At 45.1% G+C, this 19,918-nt stretch overlaps 1 protein-coding gene and 1 long non-coding RNA gene across 4 annotated transcripts in view; one reads left to right on the forward strand and one right to left on the reverse strand.

Moving 5' to 3' along the window:
• The window catches only part of UBA1 (ubiquitin like modifier activating enzyme 1), a 42,959-nt gene extending 23,749 nt beyond the window's left edge, over window positions 1–19,210 (forward strand). For all 3 annotated transcript variants that reach the window (XM_081844588.1, XM_081844587.1, XM_081844586.1), the window contains exons 2-26: window positions 1,298–1,414; window positions 2,693–2,751; window positions 2,954–3,122; window positions 3,221–3,355; window positions 4,263–4,369; window positions 4,613–4,703; window positions 4,964–5,096; window positions 6,191–6,288; window positions 6,659–6,805; window positions 8,269–8,445; window positions 8,765–8,872; window positions 9,196–9,276; window positions 9,358–9,513; window positions 9,859–10,024; window positions 10,767–10,963; window positions 11,328–11,392; window positions 11,717–11,912; window positions 12,002–12,076; window positions 12,953–13,142; window positions 13,570–13,658; window positions 13,922–14,014; window positions 14,125–14,316; window positions 18,167–18,268; window positions 18,368–18,468; window positions 18,554–19,210. In XM_081844588.1, coding sequence (XP_081700714.1) covers window positions 1,298–1,414; window positions 2,693–2,751; window positions 2,954–3,122; window positions 3,221–3,355; window positions 4,263–4,369; window positions 4,613–4,703; window positions 4,964–5,096; window positions 6,191–6,288; window positions 6,659–6,805; window positions 8,269–8,445; window positions 8,765–8,872; window positions 9,196–9,276; window positions 9,358–9,513; window positions 9,859–10,024; window positions 10,767–10,963; window positions 11,328–11,392; window positions 11,717–11,912; window positions 12,002–12,076; window positions 12,953–13,142; window positions 13,570–13,658; window positions 13,922–14,014; window positions 14,125–14,316; window positions 18,167–18,268; window positions 18,368–18,468; window positions 18,554–18,689 — 3,180 coding nt within the window. In that variant the 3' untranslated portion in view covers window positions 18,690–19,210. The remainder of the gene's footprint in view (window positions 1–1,297; window positions 1,415–2,692; window positions 2,752–2,953; window positions 3,123–3,220; window positions 3,356–4,262; window positions 4,370–4,612; window positions 4,704–4,963; window positions 5,097–6,190; window positions 6,289–6,658; window positions 6,806–8,268; window positions 8,446–8,764; window positions 8,873–9,195; window positions 9,277–9,357; window positions 9,514–9,858; window positions 10,025–10,766; window positions 10,964–11,327; window positions 11,393–11,716; window positions 11,913–12,001; window positions 12,077–12,952; window positions 13,143–13,569; window positions 13,659–13,921; window positions 14,015–14,124; window positions 14,317–18,166; window positions 18,269–18,367; window positions 18,469–18,553) is intronic.
• LOC309332027 overlaps window positions 1–19,918 on the reverse strand; it is a 120,766-nt gene that overhangs the window by 22,429 nt on the left and 78,419 nt on the right. The gene's annotated exons all lie outside the window — the stretch shown is intronic.

A 19,918-nucleotide genomic window follows, 5' to 3' on the forward strand; every position in this document is an offset into this window, starting at 1 on the left:
CCCCCCCACGTGATCTTCCCGCCTGTCAGCCATTTCCTCCACCACTCACACGGGCACACATTACCCGCTCCCAGGAGCGTCCAGCGAGGGTCGATGCTGGAGAGCTGCAGCTCTCCGTCAATGCTGAAGAGAAAGTGGCAAGATCCTCTGCGCTCTGCTTAAATGGGGTTAGGCCATGCCCCCGGCTGACCAGATTGGTCGACCAAAGGAGTGACACAGGGGAGAGCTCCATGACAAGCCCGCAACACCATTTCCCTGGTGAAGAGAAATGGCTTTGGTGGAGCGTTGGCTGCTGGGCAGAACAAGATGAGCAGCAGGTGCTCAGGGACCGCAACAGATTCATTTCTCATAATTGCTTGTGGGGGGGCGGAAGAAATTGACCAGCGGGCCGGATTTGGCCCCCGGGCTGGACTTTGGACATGCCTGGTCTAAGATTTCCTTCTCAGTAACAGCAGGCAATAGGGGGGTCTTTTTATGTTGATAATACAGGACATTTGGAGGGATGCGGGTGGCGCTGTGGGTAAAACCTCAGTGCCTAGGACTTGCCGATCGTATGGTCGGCGGTTCGAATCCCTGCGGCGGGGTGAGCTCCCGTCGTTCGGTCCCAGCGCCTGCCAACCTAGCAGTTCGAAAGCACCCCTAAGTGCAAGTAGATAAATAGGTACCGCTTACTAGCGGAAAGGTAAACGGCGTTTCCGTGCGCTGCGCTGGTGCTGGCTCGCCAGAGCAGCTTCGTCACGCTGGCCACGTGACCCGGAAGTGTCTTCGGACAGCGCTGGCTCCCGGCCTCTTAAGCGAGATGAGCACGCAACCCCAGAGTCGGTCACGACTGGCCCGCACGGGCAGGGGTACCTTTACTTTTACCTTTACAGGACATTTGGTAGCACCGAACTTCCTAAGCCAACACTTTGGAAAATCTGTGAGTGCTGCAACATCATATTAACTGTTAGGACATACAAGTGAGTACCTCCAATGGAATAGCCTCCTTTGTATAGCCTAAAAGGCCAGTGGTATCAGTCCTTCAGATAAAGGAGCTGCATGTCCCGTTTGGCAGCAGAGATCTGCTTAGGACTAACATCGAGGGGACCTTCACTTTTTATGACCCATTCATTGCAAGAGTCAAAAGGTTTTGCTTCCTCTCACCCCTGCTTCACATGAAATGACAGTCTTGTATATTTGGGCAGAGCCAGAATTCTGCTGCCAGAAGCCATCACAATCAAAGGACTTTGTGCCTTGCAGGCTATAGACCAAGCCTTGTATTCTTAACAAGTTGTATTTTCCCCTTTACTGCATTCAGATGTCCAGCTCGCCGTTGTCCAAGAAGCGTCGCTTGTCTGATTCGGAGACGAAGACGGGTTCAAACTGCTCCTCTGGCAAATCCGTACAGACTGATCTGCGCGAGGCGCCTGCCAACGTAAGACTTTGTGTTGAGCCCATTTCTTACATCCTGATTCTTAGTGGGGAAACTTTAGTATCTGTTCCAAGGAGAAACTAGGTCAGACCCCACAGTCTTGATATTAGTAAAGGGTTTGTTGCCATGATGGGTGGAACAGAAAAAGGGTCTGTTTGTCACCAGGAACTTCTGCAGCATTTGTACAGTGTAGTTCTGCACCATCTTTTGGGTGGAGGGTGGGCCACCCTGTCAGGGCTGAGGGTGAGAAAGATTTGACTACTGTAGTTTCTTGGTGCAGCAGTAATTTACCTTTTCCTCTGAGGTGACAATTACACAAGAGAAAACAAAAGGGCAGCCTTAGGGATATTATTTAGATGCAAACTAGACATGCCCCAGAATTTTGCTCACAGACCTCTTGCAGCCTTGACAGTGCAGTCATCCCCACCTTCCTCCCCTTGTAGATCTCAGTGGGAGTTGTTGGGAACCTTGTTATCTGCAAGCAAATGTTCAAGGCAGCTATTGTAAAATCAGCACAAGAACTCAACACTTCTATAAAATGTAATAGCTGGTTGGGACTGTCTCTGAATATATTGGAAATCAGTATTAACTAGCCAAACATCCTGCTTCTACCAACTGTTTGGAGCCTTCAGTTATGCTCAATAGCCCAGCATTACAGCCTTAAGCCTCAGGCTTTTGTGTAGATTAGGCTCTCCTGCCCTACCATAATGTGTGCAAGTAGCAGGCAACCAGCAAGAGAACCCTTCTCCTTATTCAGCAGGTCATTTGGAGAATAAAGGCACCAGCTGCATGACTTACAGCTGCCTTCATTCCTAATTCTGGCTCAGGTCTTGATTTGAGCTGGAAAGGCCTCAAACTATACAGCTGGAAATTCCATTAGTGGGATAAGATTATGTGAATTGAATGTATAGGCATATATATAGCTTGGTCCCATTTGCTGAATGTCAAATATTAGACGGCCAATATTGTCAAATGCTATAAAATAGTTGAAAGGGTGGATGGGGTTTGCAACTCTGCTTCCTGACCATGGGCAGCCTTAGCTGTTCCCTTTAGAAACAGACTGTGCATGTTAAGTTTTTGTCAGCAACCAGGAGGCCTGGAAATGCATGTATTTTTTTTAAAAAAAGAATGCTTTGATTTCCAAAAAGCTTCAATAGTCATTGCATTTTGTACTAGTCAGTATTCCACTTATTCTGTGGTACAGTCAAATAGCTTGAGAGGAAAACACTGTGTTAGTGCAAGTTCTGCTAGCGATCACCCTCTTTCCTTTCTTTTTTCCAGGGTATGGCCAAGAATGGAAATGAAACGGACATTGATGAGGGTCTGTACTCAAGGCAGCTGTAAGTACCAGAAAGGCGGGGGGGGGGTCACCATTACAAAAGGAGTTGTGGTGCTATTCTTCTGTGGCTGTTGATCTTCAGCTGTTTTTCTGCTGCTGAGAGGCAGCAGTTTCGGGGCAAGATGCCTCGGGTTTTGGTTGGGAAGGCAAGGCCCTGAAATTAACCCTTTGGGATTCTTCCCTCCACCCTTTGTTCTGAGCAGATATGTACTGGGCCATGAGGCCATGAAACGAATGCAGAATGCCAACATTCTGGTGTCTGGCCTGCGAGGACTAGGTGTGGAGATTGCCAAGAACATCATCTTGGGAGGAGTGAAATCTGTCACAATCCATGATCAGGGTGTGGCTGAGTGGTCTGACCTCTCTTCCCAGGTAGAGTCCTCCTGCATTTACCTAAATGGCCTAAAGTGTGTTCCTTCTGGTAGGCATACTGCTCCATACATTTCATACTCTTTCCCCTCACTCTCCAGTTCTACCTGCGTGAGGAGGACCTTGGAAAGAATCGAGCTGAAGTATCCCAGCCTCGACTAGCTGAGCTGAACTCCTATGTACCTGTTACTTCTTACACTGGGCCCCTCAGTGAGGACTTCCTTAGCAACTTCCAGGTACTGTAAAGCAGGATGGCAGCTTATTGATAACTGGTTTTCTCTTCATAGGGGAAATGTCGGCTTGGTTTTCAGAAGGGAGAAGGGTTAGATAGCAGGATATAATAATTACTTTTGAACAGATCAAGGGTCCATCTAGTCTAGAATTTTGTCTTCAGCAGTGGACAGCAAGGTGCTTCTGGAATTTCAGAGGACAATTCAGTATAACAATAGTGGTTGTGATACTTTGTCCCCACCATCTAACATTCCAAATGGTATTGCCCCATACATTAAGGTTCCATTTAATTATCATGGCTAACAATGTGACATGCATCTCATTTGTACATATACCGAATGTCATCTTCCTCTCCATCTGCTCATGTAGCTTGCGGAGAGCCGTTTTGAATCTCTTTAGTCTGCTTGGAACTTGGCCATCATGAACTGTTTGTCATTTGGAGGCCAGGTTCCTTCACTATTTCCTTGACTCCGGATAGTTTAGCAATCTTAGATAACACAAGTCCTAATACAAATCCCTGTGAAGAGGCGGGCTGCACTGCTTACTTTAGAGCTCTAGGCATAACTGCTGCTGCTTTTATGTAGACGTTTTCATGTTTTCTGCTGCAGTCAGTCTAATCCTGTGGGTGCATATAGCTTTAAGAGCCAGCTAGCCACAGGAATGCACTGGTGAGAGATTCTAAGAAAAGTAATATTATTGAAAGCAGAGCTTCTTAATTCTCTGTGCCATAGAACAGAGTGGAAAAAGCAGTGTTGTGGAGAAAAGCCCTCTTGTTGTTTAGCCTTCCTGTTCTGCTAAACTTCACTCTAAGAATGAGCCGGTACAGAGCTCAAGATCTGTGGTGTTACCAACAGCGGCAGAGTGTTTGTTGCCTAGAGTAGCACTTAGAAGAATCTTTTGTCCCTTCTGCAGGTGATTGTGCTCACTAACTGTCCCTTGGAGGAGCAGCTGCGCATAGGTGACTTCTGCCATGGCAAAGACATCAAGCTGGTCGTGGCCGATACAAAGGGCCTTTTCGGGTAAGATGTAATTCCAGCTCTGTTCTTTTATCTCTGCTATAGCAACCCTTGACCGTTTCCTTTGGCTGGGCTCTCCATCCTGTCTAACATGGGCAGCTTTGAGAGTTCCAGTCTTTATAGCCAATAACATGTCCAGCCCAGCCTTACTGCTTAGGATATTGTTGCATCAGTGACAGCACTGAGAGTTGGGTTGCCGTGGAAATGGCACTATTGGCCCCTCACCTTGTTTCCTTTTCCTTACAGCCAGTTGTTCTGTGACTTTGGTGATGACATGCTTGTGACAGACACTAATGGGGAGCAGCCGCTCAGCGCCATGGTCTCCATGATTACCAAGGTAATTCCTTCCTGAGGCTGGAAGCCACAACTATTACCTGTAATGGAGATGTGCAGTCTTCCTTATAGAGGGCACATGTATGCATTGCCTCCTGCAATGTCTTGCATTGATTTTGACAGTGGACGTCCTTGGAGGTTTTTATGCAGAAGTTGGATGGCCAGCTTTAATGGATGCTTTACCTGACATTCCTGCATAGGACTAAATGCTCCCCAGGGTCCCTTCCAACTCTACAGTTCTGTGATTCCCTTATTTCTGTACAGGGGTGCCCTGGAGAGGTAACCTGTCTGGATGAAGCTCGGCACGGTTTTGAGACTGGCGACTTCGTTTCCTTCACTGAAGTTGAAGGCATGAAGGAGCTCAACAACTGTGAACCAATGGAAATCAAAGTGCTTGGTGAGACTCTGTTGGTGCCTTGACTAAGCAGAGCAAGTCTTGGATGCCACTTGAATGGGATGCTTGCTGGGGTTTTAGGCTCTCTAAGTGTCTGGCAAAACTACCTGGATAGATATTAATGCCTTTCAGTGGTGTTCTAGCATTTACTTTAATTATTTGGAATTTTAGCCTGCTCTGTCCCCATATACCCTAAGAGGGTTACAATAGATTAAACATGCCAGAAACAACAAATGTACAATTAGACAAATGTTAATTCTGACCATCCTCTTTCTTGTCCGCTTTCATGATTGTCTTCCTAAGAGCCCTTTTCTAACCTAGACACAGCCTATCAATCCCTAAATCAACAAACATTCCCATTCTCTAGCATTCCATCCCTAAAACAGTCATGCAATTTAAGTCTCCTCCTACTGTCTTACACCTGAGAGCACACCATTCCCTTCACTCAAAACCATATCAACCCCTTTACACATAGGCATAGAATAAAATTCATTTCACAACCTGTTCATGTCTCCTTTTTTCTGTTTCCTCTGGTATATGGAGACATAACACTTCTCTCCTTCCCCAAATTATAATTTAATCCTATTATTAAATTATATTAAATTGAAAGATCTCTTCCATACTTTTATTATAGAGTGTCCCCAATTGCAATATTGGCAGAGCTGGCCCTCTTGGTAGTTCTTCTACACTCAGAGGCTCAAGAGGAGTGGCAGCTCAGGAGAGGGCCTTCTCTGTGGCAGCCCCTCAGCTGTGGAACTCCCTCTCCACAGAGGTGCATCTGGCACCTTCATTGTACAGCTTTTGGAGAATGCTGAAGGCGTGCCGCTTTGCTTTTGATACCAGTAGTGTATATTTTTTGGGCCCACTTTATTTTTGTGATGGTAAGCTGTTTTAAACTGTGTTTAATATTGTGTGTTAATGTTGTAATCTGCCCTGGGAACTTAGGGTGAAGGGCAGGTAATAAATAGTTGTACTAATAATAACATTTTGACATGGTTGCTGGAGGCCCTGACCCAAATACCGTTTTATTCCTAGTTTGATTTCTTGCATGAGACTGACAAAAACGTGTGTTCTCTCTCTCTCTCTTTCTCTTTCAGGCCCCTACACATTCAGCATTGGTGACACCTCCAACTTTTCAGACTATATACGTGGTGGTATTGTCACCCAAGTCAAGATGCCAAATAAGATTAGCTTTGTAAGTGTTGTTGCTGACAGACTCTGGCTTTTTTGCAGTGCTCTTGTGCTGGAACAGCCTTGTCCCCTTTGGGCCACATGTGCCATTCCTTGGGAGGCATCATGATCTGGAGCTATCGACTCTCCCCTTGGCCATAGAAAATTGGAGCCATGAAGTGATCTTACGCACTTCCCATTTCACTGGATTGATAGTGCTGCCCCAATTGTAGTGAATGTTCCTATCTAGGGTTCTGGAATGTTTAACCTACAACTGCAGTGAATGTGGCAGTATTGAAGTTCCACTGTTTATATTGCATAAAGCAGGTGTCTCCATGTTCAAAGAGAATATTCATCTGCTTATCAGGGCACACTTTCTCACTCTTCTCTTCCAGAAATCTCTGCGCACTTCTCTGCTGGAGCCAGAGTTCATCATTACTGACTTTGGCAAGTTTGACCGACCAGGTCAGTTGCACTTGGGATTCCAGGCCTTGCACGAGTTTCGCAAGAAGCATGATCGTTTCCCCAAGCCCCGTAATCAGGTAGGTTGTTCCTTCTTGGTGGTAATGTGGTACCTTTATCTCCATGATTTGAAGTTCTCTATAGCTGCAGCTGCTCATACTAGCCACAGAAACCCCAAGTTTTGTAATAAGCAGAACTTCCCTCCTGAGAACATTAGTGCAGATAGCATTTTATGTAAAAAATCTGACATTATATCAGGCAACTCAATTTTGCTTCATTTTGAAGCTGAGGGCCAAACTTGTGTCGTGTTAAATTCACCTTTTCACCATTAAAAATGAAAATAGCATCTGTTTGAGGCTGATAATTATCCTGACTGCAGCAGATGGAGAGGAGTTTGTTGCTTTCCTCCTTCATTTGGGCTCCTGATTGTACCCAAAGCTGTTACTTGCATTGGGAGAAAAGCTCCTGTGGCACTACTTGCACTTCAAATGCAAGACCGAGTGTCTAGTTTGGCCCTAACCCTTTCAGTTTTTGCACAGTTGCTGTTTATTTTCCAAAAGGTATTGTTCAGGCAGGGAGTGGAAATGGAAATGAGTGGTATATGGGAAAGAAGATGTGACCATTGTTGTATGTCATGTTTTTGGGGTTTAAGTGTGTGCATGTTTAGTTATGAACCTTGTCGATGTGAATTGTGCATCCAGAAAAATACAATTCTACATGTGTGATTTTATCATTTTTAGTTGTTTGCATCATTCTGGCTTTATTACTCAAGTGGAGGGGCAAGAAGTTATGGGGGGGTACTTTGTGCTCTATAACTTATTCAAAACTGCCTGTGCCTCTGTGCCAGGACTGGTCGTTGTCCTCTTCAGATCACCACACAAACGCTTCTTGTCTTTTATAACTTTTTATTGCGTATTAACAAAACAGTCTTATAAATGGTTCTTAACTATTCTTCCTCAGAGTCACTTCTTTCAGATCCCTTCTGAGCTCTGCTTCTCCGTGACCAGCCACCCTCAAAATGGCGAAGGCGCCCTTCCCTTCGCTTTCCCGCTCCTTTTCCTACCCTCCTGGCTAGAGCTGGCTTGTATCTCCCCTTCTCCGAATCTGAGCTAGAACTGAACCCTTGCCTTTCCTGGGAACAGCCGGTCCCTCTCTGTTATTCCTGTTGCTCTCTTCTATTAGATTCACTGCTCTCCTTCCCCCCTTGGGGAATGCTTTCTCCCTCTGAGAAACTGGAAACTTCTAACTCTTACCTGACACTCTGTGGGGTTAAATACCTACAATCCTTGTTTAATAGGTATGTGTGAGAGCTGGGCAACAGCACAGGGCAAAGGCTGTACTTCAGTTCTTGAGTCTCCTGCAGATACTATTATATCAGTTTCAAAAGTATTGCCAGAAACTTTGCAAGGGGATTAGATGTATTTATTGTAGTTCCATTCCATTATCTTTGTCAAATCTCTGCATGCCTGAATGATCCTGCAATCTAACTGAACATTAGGGGCTTTTCCTAGCCTATGTCTGACTTCTCTCCCTTCCTTTTCAGGCAGATGCTAGTGAAGTTCTAGCTTTGGTCAAGGATTTGAATGAGCAAGCGGCACCCTCACTAAGACAAGAGCAGCTGAATGAGGATGTCATCAAAGAACTGGCCTTCCAAGCTACTGGAAACTTGGCTCCTGTCAATGCCTTTGTTGGAGGACTGGCTGCACAGGAAGTCATGAAGGTAATGCCAGGCTCCATGAATTCACCCCAGATATTGGGGAAGTTGGCTAGGAGCTCAGGTCCTGGGTTCTCTTCAGAAATAATTTGTAGTTTTGCGTTTCCTATCATTATCAATTTCTTCTTCAACCAGGAGCTTTGTATTTGACTATTTAGAACAGCAAAATCTTTGCCTCAGTAATAGAGAGACCAAGGTGGATGAGTTTGGCATGCAGTGTCAACCCCGCCCATGTCCTTAAATGGGACACCGGCCTCTTTGTAAAAAAGCCAAATGACCATGGCATAAGATATGACTGTCTTCCTCTTTCCTCACTCTCTTTCAGGCTTGTTCAGGCAAATTCATGCCTGTTACACAGTGGTTGTACTTTGATGCACTGGAGTGCCTCCCTGAGGAAAACAAGGATGCCCTGACTGAGGAGAACTGTGCCCCTGTAAGCAGTGTGGGGTTTGAGATGCATGCCAGGAGTAGGAGGGAAGTACATTTGAGGTTGTAAGGTTTAAGCCCCGGATAAGGAACATGTTTAAATTTCTGCACTGTTCTGATGAAAAGTGAGAGCTCTAAGGGTAGCACCTAACCTTATGGGTGGTATTTTACATACAAACAAACTGGCATCTGATATGTAGAGGAGTAAATATGCTGTAACATTGGCTGGAGTTTGTTTTTGGGGACCACAACAAGGTTGAGGAAATAGAGAAATCAAGCATTGGCTAGAAGAAGAGATGAAAGCTGTCTTTGTTTCCTCTCTCTTTATAGAAACACTGTCGATATGATGGGCAGATTGCTGTCTTTGGCAGTGACCTGCAGGATAAGCTGAGTCAGCAGAAGTATTTTCTGGTGAGTGCTAGTACCGTTTTCCTATGCCTTGGTCAGTATCCCAAGCACCTTGTTGACATTTCTGCTCTTTCCCACTCTTAGGTTGGTGCTGGTGCCATTGGCTGTGAGCTGCTGAAGAACTTTGCTATGATAGGTCTGGGGTGTGGGCCAGGTGGAGAGGTGGCTGTGACTGACATGGACACAATTGAGAAATCCAACCTCAACCGGCAGTTCCTCTTCCGGCCTTGGGATGTTACAGTAAGCTCTGTTTATCTGCAACTGCATTGCTGGGAGTGGGGTGAGTGATGCTTTAGAGGTCTGTGGTCTTCCACAGTACCTGTTCCATAAGCCCCAATGAACCCAACCATTATAAAAGATTGTGCAGATATGACTTAGTGCTTGCTTAAGCTTTTTTCCTGAAACTCTGCTTGTTCTGGTACTGCATTCTGTGTCAGTTTCAAGATTCCTTGTTTTACCAATAAACCCATAATGAAACCAAGTCATAGTTATGTCTGAACATTAATACAGAGCAAAAACAGTCACTGGGATGAAGCTCGTAGCTGTAGTGCTGTATCCACATTGTGTGACTTTCTGTCTGCCCAGAAAATGAAATCTGATACAGCGGCGGCAGCTGTGAAGGAAATGAACCCGAACATCCACATCACAAGCCACCAAGATCGTGTGGGCCCAGACACAGAGCGTGTTTATGATGATGACTTCTTTGAGAGCCTTGACGGAGTGGCAAATGCACTGGACAACGTGGATGCTCGTGTGTATCTGTCAGGGGTTGACTTCCTTACCTGTGCATTGCACACAGCTTTTTGCAGCTGATACATTTTCCTTTGTGTCAGCTGCAAGGCATCCTCACAGAGGATGGCTTCTCTGGCATTGTTCTTGCATTACTAGGCGGTGGATAAGAATGCAGTGAGAGTAGTGGGAGTATAACTAAATAGGGGGAAAGGACAATCACTGTCTGGCCTCTTCACAGTCTGAACCAAACTCATTCATTATCCGAGGTGGATCCCATTATACAGTGGTACCTTGGGTTACATACGCTTCAGGTTACAGACTCCACTAACCCAGAAATATTACCTCGGGTTAATACTACCTCAGGTTGAGAAAAGAAATCATGCAGCGGTGGCGCAGTGGCAGCGGGAGGCCCCATTAGCTAAAGTGGTGCTTCAGGTTAAGAACAGTTTCAGGGTAAGAACGGACCTCCAGAACGAATTAAGTTCTTAACCCGAGGTACCACTGTATATGGGACTTTCTAAATGAGTGGTTTGTATAAATGATCTTATATGCATAGTCAGCTGATATATATTCCTGCAATAATACTTCCCTTTTCAGGAAGAGAAATTCAGAATATTATTTCTTCAAACACCTAGAAAACAATTTTCTCCCAACTAGTAGCGTTGGAAAACATTCCATTTCCTATCTGATTCCCGTGCTGTTCTGGTCGGCAGCATTTTTCTGCTTTCTCATGTAACCGCTTTCCCTCTCCTTTGAACTAGGGATGTACATGGACCGTCGCTGCGTCTATTACCGCAAGCCCCTGCTGGAATCAGGGACGCTGGGGACCAAAGGGAACATCCAGGTGGTGATCCCCTTCCTTACGGAGTCCTACAGTTCCAGCCAGGACCCTCCAGAAAAATCCATCCCAATCTGCACACTCAAAAACTTTCCCAATGCCATTGAACACACCTTACAGGTCAGTTTGTATTTGGTTGCATTTGCAGTTTTCAAGGCAATAGTTGGTGTATCGTAATAGTTAGGAACCAGAATGCTGCCTGGGTTCTCAGCAGAATGAATTTGCTGCAGGACCTTGCGTTTCAATATGTTAGCCATATGTGACAAGTGCATCTTGTCTCATAAAGGGGAAGCTGGATCCTGTCCCCATCTAGTTTTGTCTGCTGAGGCAGCATTTACTGCCATGTCTAATCTTATGTCTAGTTACTATAATTTTATGCACCAGTGTTGGGAGCAAAGTGAGCTAGCTGCTGCTGTGTACTATAAAACCTCCAATCTTCTCTTCCACCTAGAAATCATATATTTATTATCATTTATTTTGATAGTGGGCCCGTGATGAATTTGAAGGCCTTTTTAAGCAGCCCGCAGAGAATGTCAACCAGTACATCACGTGAGTAAAATGCTGTATTTGAGGATCTGAAAGTGGTCAGAGTTTGAGCCAAAGCCTTGCTCTGCACAACAGAAGATGCAGTGGATTGAGCACTGACCAGTAAAGTATAATGATGTGCACTAAATGAAACACAGGCATATGAAACATGGAGAACAGGCAGTTGGGGTGTGGCTTTGCAGTTTCTGCTCATTTCAAAACCTTTCAGAAGTCTGGACACATGGAAATTGCAGAGCCAGTTCTCATTTTCATTGGTATTTGGTTTTAACTATTTTTAATACTGAATTTTAAACAACTTCAATAATAATAGTGTTGATTTTTCTCCAGAGACTCCAAATTCATGGAGCGGACCCAGAAGCTGCCGGGCACCCAACCTCTGGAGGTGCTGGAAGCTGTCTACAAGAGTTTGGTGACTGATCGGCCCAAGTCGTGGTCTGACTGTGTGACGTGGGCTTGCAACCATTGGCACACTCAGTACAGTAACAATATTCGTCAGCTGCTGCACAACTTCCCCCCAAACCAGGTGAGCGAGTGAGGGTCCTTCTAGCAGTTGGAGGGGTAGGTTTTCTTAACTGCTTTCCCCTTTATAACATCCCCTCTGTATTCTTTCAGAAAACTAATTCAGGAACCCTCTTCTGGTCAGGTCCGAAGCGATGCCCTCATCCACTCACTTTTGATGTCAACAATGTAAGCACTGAGATGGGGGTGGAGAACTGGCACCGCTAACTAGAAGACAGGTGGGAGTGGGGAGGAGGTGGCAAGAGCTGGTTCCTGTCATATCTGCTGTGCTCAAAAAGTTTACTAACCGTATTGCAGCTGCATTTAGTCTTGGTATTCATAGTTCTTTTAAAAAGGTTGAAAACTGGAAGTATGGCCAAAAGGGAGAGACACTTAGGCTACAATTTTCCTTTAGACACTGGGTTGTTAGTTTTGGAACGGGAAAGGAGCACATGGGCATGGGGTGTAGGGGAAGGAAGTGCTGGGTGCTGAAACCTTTGCAGAGCAAGAAGCTTTGCTAAAGCTGGGCAAACTCCAGTCAGCAACGTTCACTCTTAAGTTGCTCCCTCTTCAACTACCGTGAGTTAGACATGTGGAGGATAGGTCAGAGTGGGAGAGGATGAATGGCTTCTGCTTTGTGCTCATGATGGCCTTATTTGAAGGTCAGAGAGACACATTCCTCCAGGTCAGATTTGGCTAGAGACACCCTGAACAGAATAGAACCATTCATGTAGCTTGAGTCTTTGCTGGAATTGTTCAATTTGTTTCATGAAACTGTTATTCAAATCATCCCAGTTTCTCTGGCATATAAGGCAGCTTGTTCAGGGGCCCATGGGGTTAAACCTGAACAGAGGTGGTAGTGGTGGGTGTAGTCAAGTTGGGTTAGATTGTCTTTAAGACCATTCTACACGATCCCTTCTCTGTCTGTATTTATTACTTATTTACATATTATTGATTCAGATGAAAGAAGCATGGCTTCTGGTCAGAGTGTGAGCATCACTTAGAGAATCTGGACTCTCAAGTAAACTAGGCTCCTGGCTTAACTTTCTGTCTTTGCCTCCTCAGCCCTTGCACATGGATTATGTGGTGGCAGCAGCAAACTTGTTTGCACAAACATACGGCATCACAGGCACCCGGGACAGGGCAGCCATAGTGGAGCTTCTGCGCCAGGTGCAAGTTCCAGAATTCACTCCAAAGTCTGGTGTTCGCATCCATATCTCTGATCAGGAGCTGCAGAATGCCAACGCCTCTGTTGGTAAGGCTTCCTAGAGTTGAGAGTGAAGTGGGCTGCAGTGGGGAGGCCTCTACCTTGATAGAGAAGTAGGGAATGACAGAAAGATAATTTGAACATTCTTCCTCCTAACAACCTCATATTTGTAGACCGGAGGGGTATCACATAAAGTATTTTCTGCCTGCTTCAATATTGTGCCAGATTGGATTTTTGCTTCCTGCCGAGGGAGACGCCTGCACAACCTGCTGAAACAACCTGTTTCAGTTCTCTTGGGTTGTGAAGCTTCTCTGAATCCTTCAAGCATCAGTGGTGAAATTTGGCTGCATAACTGTGTTAGGGGAACTTTGCTGGGTGGGTGGGTCAGTCGGTGGATACCAGAGTTTACTGAAAGAGGAGGGTGACTTGAGGTTGTTGTTAACCTTTTCCAAGGCTCCTGTTTTCTTTTTCCCAGATGACAGACGGCTGGAGGAGCTGAAATCCTCACTCCCAAGTTCCCAGCAACTGCAAGAATTCAAGATGTTTCCTGTTGATTTTGAAAAGGTAAGGACCAGTTGAATTTCTTGGTGGCTAATCCCTAGTTTTACCTCCTGATTCCTTGGCAGGGTGGGATTGGCTGGAAATGGTCCCTAGGTTGCCATGTGGAAGTGCTTTTGGTGCCTAGTCTGGAAGCCTCCAGTCAAGTGCCTAGTCAAGCCTCCAGTGTGCAGCTCCCTGGGACATATGCGCCCAGAAGAGGTTCTAGGGAGGGAAGTGGTACGGTGGGACTATCACAGGGCTCAGTTGTCATTTTATTTGCATTTCAGGATGATGACACAAATTTCCATATGGATTTCATTGTGGCTGCATCCAACCTACGAGCAGAGAACTACGATATTCCTCCTGCTGATCGGCACAAGGTAGGCTTCCCTATTGGGTGTGAAGAGTGCAACCCTGGTCAGTGGAAGGAGGTGGCAGTAGTGTGGACTTGGCACTTAAGTGGGCTCTCCTACATCCTCTATCTCTTCAGAGCAAGCTGATTGCAGGGAAAATCATACCAGCTATTGCCACGACGACGGCTGCTGTAGTAGGCTTGGTGTGTCTGGAGTTATTCAAAGTGGTACAGGGCCACAAACAACTGGAGTCCTACAAGAATGGCTTCCTCAACCTGGCATTGCCTTTCTTTGGGTTCTCTGAGCCCATTGCTTGCCCCAAGAACAAGGTAAGTGGGGTGGCTTTTCCCTGCACCTCTTCTTTTGTTCACACCTCCCAACTTGCATTCTTTACCTTACAGAAGACACCAGCCGTTTAGCAATACAAGCATTGCTAAATTCTCCTGCAAGCAGGGGGAATATGTCTCCTTAGGGCAGTGGTTCTCAAAGGGTTTGGCAGGAGAGGGTGGCAGGATGATTCAAGGACAAGCAAAAGAATTTTCAAGCATTTCACTGTACAGCGGGCGCTCAGGTTGCGAACGTGATCCGTGCGGGAAGCACGTTTGCAACCCACAACGTTTGCAACCTGCAGTGCCGCGTCTGCACATGTTGCGTTTTGGCACTTCTGTGCATGCGCAAGCACCGAAACCAGGAAGAAACCGTTCCGGTACTTCCGGGTTCGGTGCGGTGCACAACCTGAAATTGTGCAACCCAGAGCGCCTATCACCCGAGGTATGACTATAGTTTAGCAAAGTATTACACACACAACCAGAAACTGCATCCATGCCTCTCTTCAAGAGTATTGGCTATTACAGTTCTTCATTACATACTGTTGTGAACAGGGATCGTCACCACTGACAAATACGAAAGATCAGAAAAGAGAAAAGTTTCTTTGTGTTGATGAGATGAAAGTTAGTTTGTCTCAAATTAGTAAAGGGCGCCCTGACCATTAGGTCCAGTCATGGCCGACTCTGGGATTGTGGCGCTCATCTCACTTAATTGACTGAGGGAGCCGGCGTACAGCTTCCGGGTCATGTGGCCAGCATGACTAAGCTGCTTCTGGCGAACCAGAGCAGCGCATGGAAATGCCGTTTACCTTCCCGCCGGAGTGGTACCTATTTATCTATTTGCACTTGGACGTGCTTTCGTGTTTTTTTTTTTATAATAATATTTTATTCAGTTTTACAAAAAAAAAAAAGACAACAAACATCAAAACAGCAACAAACATCAACATTCAAACAACAAAAACAGGCAATCAAAGAAACAATCAAATTAACAGAAGATAGAAAAAATATTACAAACAAAAAGAATTTAACATAAAAAGAAATAAAAAAAGAGCTCTTTTCAAAGTCATATCCTTCATAACCTTATTTTCCTGGCTTCCACCCGCCTTCCTTTCTTGTATTCCACTTTAAAATTAATTTAGCAAGTTCCTTCGTTATTAATTTTATCCTTTAAAAAATTCCTTCACATATTATATTGTTCTGATTTTCATCTAATATCTATCCCTTCTTTCATACTCTTATTTATCTTATTCACTAGAACCCCTTCGTTTCATTTCAATGTCCTCAGCATTCAAAAATTTTACAATGTTTTTGTAGATAATTTTTAAACTTCTTCCAGTCTTCTTCCACCTGCTCTTCTCCTTGATCTCGTATTCTGCCAGTCATTTCTGCCATTTCCATATAGTCCATTACTTGCATCTGCCATTCTTCCAAGGTGGGTAGATCTTGTGTCTTCCAGTGCTTTGCGATGAGAATTCTTGCTGCTGTTGTAGCATATAAAAAGAAGGTTCTATCCTTCTTTGGCACCAATTGGCCGACCATGCCCAAGAGAAAGGCCTCTGGCTTCTTCAAGAAGGTGTATTTAAATACCTTTTTCATTTCATTATAAATCATCTCCCAGAAAGCCTTAATCCTTGGGCATGTCCACCAAAGGTGAAAGAATGTGCCTTCAGTTTTTTTACATTTCCAACATTTATTGTCAGGCAAATGATAGATTTTTGCAAGCTTGACTAGGGTCATGTACCACCTGTACATCATTTTCATAATATTCTCTCTTAAGGCATTACATGCCGTAAATTTAATTCCAGTGGTCCATAACTGTTCCCAGTCAGCAAACATAATGTTATGTCCAACATCTTGTGCCCATTTGATCATAGCAGATTTTACCGTTTCATCCACAGTATTCCATTTCAACAGCAAATTATACATTCTTGATAATATCTTAGCATTGGGTTCTAACAACTCTGTTTCTAGTTTTGATTTTTCCACCTGGAAGCCAATCTTTTTATCTAAGTTATAAGCCTCTCTTACTTGGAAATAATGTAACCAATCTCGCACCTTTTCCTTAAGTTTCTCGTAACTCTGCAATTTCACTTTATCACCCTCCTGCTCCAAAATTTCCCAATACTTTGGCCAATTAGTCTCCGTATTAAGTCTTTTCATGGCCTTTGCCTCCATTGGCGATAGCCACCTTGGGGTTTTATTCTCCAATACATCTTTGTATTTAATCCAAACATTAAATAATGCTTTTCTGACAATATGGTTTTTGAATGCCTTATGTGCTTTAACCTTACCATACCACAAATACGCATGCCAACCAAATGCATTATCATATCCTTCCAAATCAAGAATATCCGTGTCTTCAAGAAGTAGCCATTCCTTCAGCCAGCAAAAAGCTGCTGCTTCATAATATAATTTAAGGTCCGGCAGGGCAAATCCCCCTCTATCTTTCAGATCCGTAAGTATCTTAAATTTAATTCTGGGCTTTTTGCCCTGCCAGACAAATCTAGAAATGTCTCTTTGCCACTTCTTGAAACAGTCCATCTTGTCAATAATTTGCAATGATTGGAACAAAAACCACATTCTCGGCAATACATTCATCTTGATGACAGCAATTCGATTGCACTTGGACGTGCTTTCGAACTGCTAGGTTGGCAGAAGCAGGAACCGAGCAACAGGAGCTCACCCCGTCACAGGGATTCGAACCGCCAAACTTCTGATCGGCAAGCCCTAGGCTCTGTGGTTTAACCCACAGTGCCATCTCAAATTAGACCTAATATAAATGAGATTACCCAACAAAACCAAGCTCACACTTCTAATTGAGTTTGTATACATTCTTACGGTACATGTGTAAGAGGCTTGTTTATGTTTATATTTTGGGAAGAATTTGTGCTCTTCTGTAGCTGCATTGCTTTATACTTTCTGGGTGCCGCCTGATGGTTTTACAAAGTAGTCGTGTTCTGTGTTATAAATCAGGCACTGCTAGGAGGAGTTTCTCCCCCCCCCCCAACATATTCTTTATCAATCAAATATTCAGTGTGTCGTGAGCATATTTTCATTCTGAAAGTGTGGCCCAGTGAAAAAAGTTTGAGAACTACTGCTGTAGGAACTTGGGAGGTGGGGGAGGAAAACCAACATCAGCTGAAGCCCTTCAGCACTCAGGTGAAATTCCAAAGAGCTTCTGTGTGGCTGCACTTCCAAGTACAATAATATTTTTAAAACTTCTTGCAGCTCAACATTTCGGATTTTTTCTTTTTTATATACTAGTTTCTCTGCTTTCACGAGGCAAATCTATTGGAGGAGGGCATTCCTATTACTGTCACTTCACCATGTTTAGGAGGTGTTACATAGGCGGGGAGGCCCTGGGAATTTTTTTATTACTGTATCCAAGAATATGCATTAAACAATTTAAAATATTAGAACAAAGAGATATACAGTCATACCTTGGAAGTTGAACGGAATCTGTTCTGGAAGTCCGTTCGACTTCCAAAGCATTCAAAAACCAAAGCACAGCTTCTGATTGGCTGCAGGAAGCTCCTGCAGCCAATCAGAAGCCCTGCCGAATGTTCGGCTTCCAAAAGAACGTTAGAAAACTGGAAGAGACTGGAACAGGTGAGTGTCCATGCCCACTCTTCAGAAATAATACCTGACTGCAGGTGCAGAATCCCTTTTTTTGTATGGGGTAAGAGAAGTGTGCACATACATATGTCCCGTCATGCAGACAAGTGATCTTCCTGTGGAGGGCCTGATTGCGGAGGCTCAGCTGTAGAGACAGGATCCTAAGAACATGAAGGAAACTTTTCAGGTTTAATGTCTGTAATTCCCAAAATCTATGTTTTTTGCCCCCTCTCTTCAGTACTACAACACTGAGTGGACTTTGTGGGACCGTTTTGAGGTGCAGGGCATCCAGGCTGATGGACAGGAGATGACCCTGCGTGAGTTCCTGGCCTATTTCCAGGTAAGAGCTGGGGAGTCCAGAGCCGTTCCCTGTCAAAGTAGCTTAGCAGTTGCAGAAGTTTTTTAGTAATGGAAGTGAAATACTTCTTGTCTTACGCAGAAGGAGCACAAACTGGAGATCACAATGCTGTCCCAGGGAGTCTCTATGCTGTACTCCTTCTTTATGCAACCAGCCAAGCTGAAAGAGCGGCATGACCAGGCGTATGTATCATTTGGCTGTGCTTAGGCTAAACAAAGGTGGACAACTTCGGCCCACGCTTTCTCTGACCATTGTCCTCTCCCGTAGGATGACTGAGATTGTCACCAGAGTCTCAAAGAAGAAGATTGGTCGCCATGTGAAGGCCCTCGTCTTTGAGCTGTGCTGTAATGACGACAATGGGGATGACACAGAGGTGCCCTACGTGCGTTACACCATCCGCTAGGGGCTCCTTTGCTAGCACCAACCACCTGCCTGCCACGGACTGTTAGTGCAGGGAAGGGTCCGCCTCCCTTCCTCACCCTTCACTGTTAAAGTGACTCAAAACATGAAATAATGTTTATACCCTTTTAGGATTCCCTCCCCGCCCCCCGGTTGTTTTTGTCTCCACCAGGGCTTGGGAAATGCTCCACTCCTGTGGCCCCACCCTCCCATTCCTTGCAGTTATGTCATGTTTTTGAGGCGCCTTAACCCCCCCCCCCCGTCCTTCAATGTTAGTCGTGTTGTGTTTTGGCTCCTGCACCACCACCACCTCCCCCCTCCACCACTCTCTGGTAGTGGAGGCTGCTCCCTCCCTCATCCTATTCTGGAGAGGGGGCTTGTAACAGGAAATGCCCCCTCCTCGTCTTCTGAGCACTGGGAGGCCTTGCCCTGGCTGGCTTTGGGGGGAGAGGATACGATGGGCCGAGAGCGTAGGTCAGAACTGGTAAGAGAAGTAAATGAGTCAATAAACGTTTGCAAAAGCCAGTGGTCCTTTATTGCTCAACCAAGGAACTCAAGAGGGATTGTTGGTTGCATGTAACTTGGAACTGTGACCATCGTTCAAATGTCTGGAGTTCTCAGGCTGCTGCTAAAAAGTGCATTGATAAAGCTGTAGACTAGGGTGGATAGGATAGGCCTGGACTGATAACTCCTGATTTTCAGTTCCAAGCAAGCAGTTTGTGTTTCCTTATAGACAGCTTTTTAAATGTACTGCTGCTTTCTGAAGACACCCCCTCCCCAATCCACACGTGGAAGTGTGTGTGTGTTTGTGCTTCTGCTTGCTTCTGAAGTAGCAGAGTGAAGACTACACTGATGTTTTCTTGAAGCTCTCCAGTGTTGGGAGAATGTGACGATCTTTTCCAACAAAAGAGATTGAGTAGCAACCATGCATAGTTGTGGCAGAACATTACCTGTATTGCGTTTCCACCATATGTCACACCCAAGAGGCAGGTGGCCTAGTTTCAGAATCATAGTGAAACCATTAATAATGCTTCACTCAGATGCAATGAAGTTTAACAGGGAGAACAATTCTCTTCGCAGAGGATTTCTTCCCTCTTTGGCTTGATGTTTGTACTGGGCCTTCCACAATGAGGTTTAGGGAGGAACCTTCAAAACAGTGCTCCTTTTTTTGGGGGGGGTGATAGAACATGTTGAGGGTAGTAGAGGACCACTGGTGTGCATGGGGCAGTTTTG

The sequence above is a fragment of the Podarcis erhardii genome (genome assembly GCF_964252035.2).
Source record: "Podarcis erhardii genome assembly, chromosome: 17".
NCBI lineage: Eukaryota > Metazoa > Chordata > Lepidosauria > Squamata > Lacertidae > Podarcis > Podarcis erhardii.